The sequence below is a fragment of the Penaeus monodon genome, chromosome 34 (genome assembly GCF_015228065.2).
Source record: "Penaeus monodon isolate SGIC_2016 chromosome 34, NSTDA_Pmon_1, whole genome shotgun sequence".
Lineage (NCBI taxonomy): Eukaryota > Metazoa > Arthropoda > Malacostraca > Decapoda > Penaeidae > Penaeus > Penaeus monodon.
In genome coordinates, this window is record NC_051419.1 from 3,613,493 (window position 1) to 3,616,593 (window position 3,101).

A 3,101-nucleotide genomic window follows, 5' to 3' on the forward strand; every position below is an offset into this window, starting at 1 on the left:
CATAGGCTGCGGCTGTGCGTTTTGCCGGGTCTGGGCCCTGGGCTGCTGGAAGCCGGGTCTCGGCGCGGCGTTGGGCGTTCCCTCGAAATGGATAGGAATGATGTGTTCTTGCGCTGAGGTCGACGGCGTCTTGATTGGTATGGACGTCGGGGCCGTGCTTCTGGGCGGGGAATCCCTCTCGATGGTGATAGGAATGATGCGCTCCCGTGGGCGGTGCTGCGGCTGGTGCGCCGTCTGGACTTTGATGGGGATGTCGCGCACCTGCGGCGACGGCGGCTGCGCCTGCGACCGCGTCGGCTGTATTCTGATCGGCTGCGCTTGTGCCTGCTGCTGTGGCATCCTCTGTGGCATTTGCTGTGGTATCTTTTGTTGTGGCAGCGGCTGTGGTATTTGCTGGGGCATTTTTTGTTGTGGCATCTGCTGTGGTAGTGGCTGTGGCATCGGCTGTGGTATTTGCTGTGGAATCGGCTGCGGAATCGGCTGTGGAATCGGCTGCGGAATCGGCTGTGGTATCTGTTGCGGAAGCTGCTGCTGAGCTCGTTGAGGGGGAGGCAAGGAACGCTGTCTGTAGAATCCTGGGTGTTGAAGGACCTCTGGGGGAGAGGTTACGGTCGCTTGAGCATGCGGTTGTGCATGGGAAGGCTCAGGGCCCACTGAGCGCTGTCTCATTATGCGATTTTGTTGTAATCTGTTCTGAGTTTGTTGGGCCTGCATGACGAACAACGGTGGTGGAGACGGTTCTCTGGGCCTTCCACACATCCAAGGAAGTGGAGCTTTGTGCAACCCTGACGTAGGACTCGACCGTAGATCTCCTCTTTCACTGGCGCTGGGTGCGGCTGCGGCACCGGCACCGGCATCTTCGTCACTCGAAACAGGAGGGGTAGAAACGGCTTCCTTTTGAGCAGTGGGAGTTGTGACCTGAGCTGGGGAAGGTTTCGAGGGAAGTGACGACTGGCGCACAAGTCGTGGCGCTGCTGTGCTTTGAGACGCTGGGGTGGCAACGGGTCCTGGGGGAGGAGAAGGCATACGAGCAGGCATTTGTTTTGCTACAGGCTGTTTGTTTACAGTAGCAGGCATTGGTTTTGCAGCGGGTTGAGTTGCTGGTGGCTGACTAACTACTGGGCTCTTCTCTATGGGGATGTAATTGATCTGCATTGGTTCTGGCAGAACTGAATGCCTCTTTGGACTTCCCTGGACTGATGGTGCATTCTTGACAGGTGAAGTTATTGGTACAGAGGCCTGGCTGACGGCTGGTGGGGTCTGTGGTCCTGGTTTTACTGCAGGTTGTTTAGCTTCTATTTTGATGAGAGGAGCAGGTTCTATCACAGGTTGTTGGAGGGTGGCCTGCCTTACAGGCGTGGGTTCTCGGACTATCTGTCTCACTGGCGTCGGCTCTCTGGCAGGCATATGTTTAACGGCTGGCGGAGCAAAGATAACCGTGGGCTCCTCGATGAGGTGGGTCAAAGCATCGGCAATTGAATTTCGTCGAGCAGTTGTCGGCTTCGGGAGCTCTGGCGTTTTCTCCTTTACAGGTGCTTGCCTGATATTGTTTTCGTTGATGAGCATCGTCCTTTGTGGCGTCGTTTCTTTAATAGGAGTGTAGGCCATTGGAGATGGCTCCCTGATCGGGGTCTGTAGCAAGGGAGACATTTCTTTGAAAGGTGACGGTTCCTTCACGGACATTTGGCGAAGAGGTGAAGGATCTTTCATAGGCACCTGGGAGAATGGTGAAGCCTCCTTCACGGAATACTGGTGTAGAGGGGATGGTTCCTTCACGGACATTTGGCGAAGAGGTGAAGGATCTTTCATAGAAACTTGGCGTAGTGGAGATGGCTCCTTCATAGACATCTGGTGCAGAGGCGATGGCTCTTTCACGGAGGTCTGACGCAGTGGAGACGGCTCCTTGATGGGCGTCTGGGGCAGAGGCGATGGTTCCTTTATCGAAGTCTGTCGAAGGGGCGATGGCTCCTTGAGCGGCATCAGTGGCGGAGAAAATGGTTCCGAGACAGGAGTGTACGGTGAAAAGGACTCTTTGACGGGGCTTAGTGGCGAAGGAGATGGTTCTTTGAAGGGGCTCTGAGGCACTGGCGATGGTTCTTTTACGCTCTGAGCTACTGGTGGTTCTACTGCTGCCAGTGGTCTTGGAAGCACTGGTTCTATTAATGAGGCACGCCTGCCAAGATCTAGCACGTCCTTTGCTGACAACAGGTACCTCTGGCTCCTCTGGAGAGCTGAATTCTTCTTCTTCATCTGAAAAGGTCTCTTCTTCAGGAGATTCCTCCTTGGGCGGCGGAGCAGACATTTGTGGAGGCTCGATTACTGGCTTCTGCTGTGGCGGAGGCATTGAAGGAGGCTCGAAAGGTGCCGGCATAACTGGTGGAGTGACAGGCACTTTCACGGGCTGAGGCGGCGGGAGTGGAGGAGGCGGCGACGAGAAGTCACTGGACCCACTGCTGACAAGCGGTGAGGAAGGCGGCGAGGAAATGATCAGTGACCCTCTTCTGGCAGTAGGGACCTGAAGGGGCAGAGGAGGAGCCGCGGGTATGGAAGGACCCGGCTCCTTAGCCATCTGGGGCAGAGGCGCCACAGGGGAGAAGTCTAAAGGCGGGGAGGTAATCACAGGAGGCGAAGCGACAGAGGGAGTATAGGAAGAGTTTGGCGACACTGCGAAGGGCGGCGGGGGCGGCGGAGGGCCACACACATTCTTCTTGGGCTTGGGAGGCTCCTTGGGCTGTGGCTGAGGTTGCTGCTGCGGCCCCATGTGCATGCCCGGCATAGGGAGAACCTGGACCGGCATTCCCAGAGGCGCCGACGACTGCCCTGACGTGGCATTGGTGGCATTTTGCGAGGGCTGTGCAGCCAAGGGCGACGGCCGCACGCCCTCTGACTGCGCATTCCTGTAGAGGCGGCGCTGCATCCTGGGGGACCTGTGGGCGGGGTCCAACACTCGTGCCAAACATGTGGTTAGGAGGGGCGGCGGGACAGACTATGCCGTGTCTATAGACGGCAGATGGGCCCTCTCCCGTCGGGATACACGTGCTACACACTTAACATCCGGTCAAGCTTGTGTCATTAATTAAACAATGACAGGATCAAGTTGC

The 3,101-nt window shown here is 57.0% G+C and overlaps 2 protein-coding genes across 2 annotated transcripts in view; both read right to left on the bottom strand.

Annotated features, from left to right (window-relative positions):
- The window catches only part of LOC119594528 (nuclear receptor coactivator 6-like), a gene marked incomplete in the record, with an annotated part of 15,251 nt that extends 12,894 nt beyond the window's left edge, over positions 1 to 2,357 (bottom strand). The window contains 1 exon segment of the mRNA XM_037943559.1: positions 1 to 2,357. Coding sequence (XP_037799487.1) covers positions 1 to 2,250 — 2,250 coding nt within the window.
- LOC119594508 overlaps positions 2,330 to 3,101 on the bottom strand; it is a 95,684-nt gene continuing 94,912 nt past the window's right edge. The window contains exon 8 of the mRNA XM_037943538.1: positions 2,330 to 2,927. Within this exon, the coding sequence (XP_037799466.1) occupies positions 2,562 to 2,927 (366 nt within the window). The 3' untranslated portion in view covers positions 2,330 to 2,561. The remainder of the gene's footprint in view (positions 2,928 to 3,101) is intronic.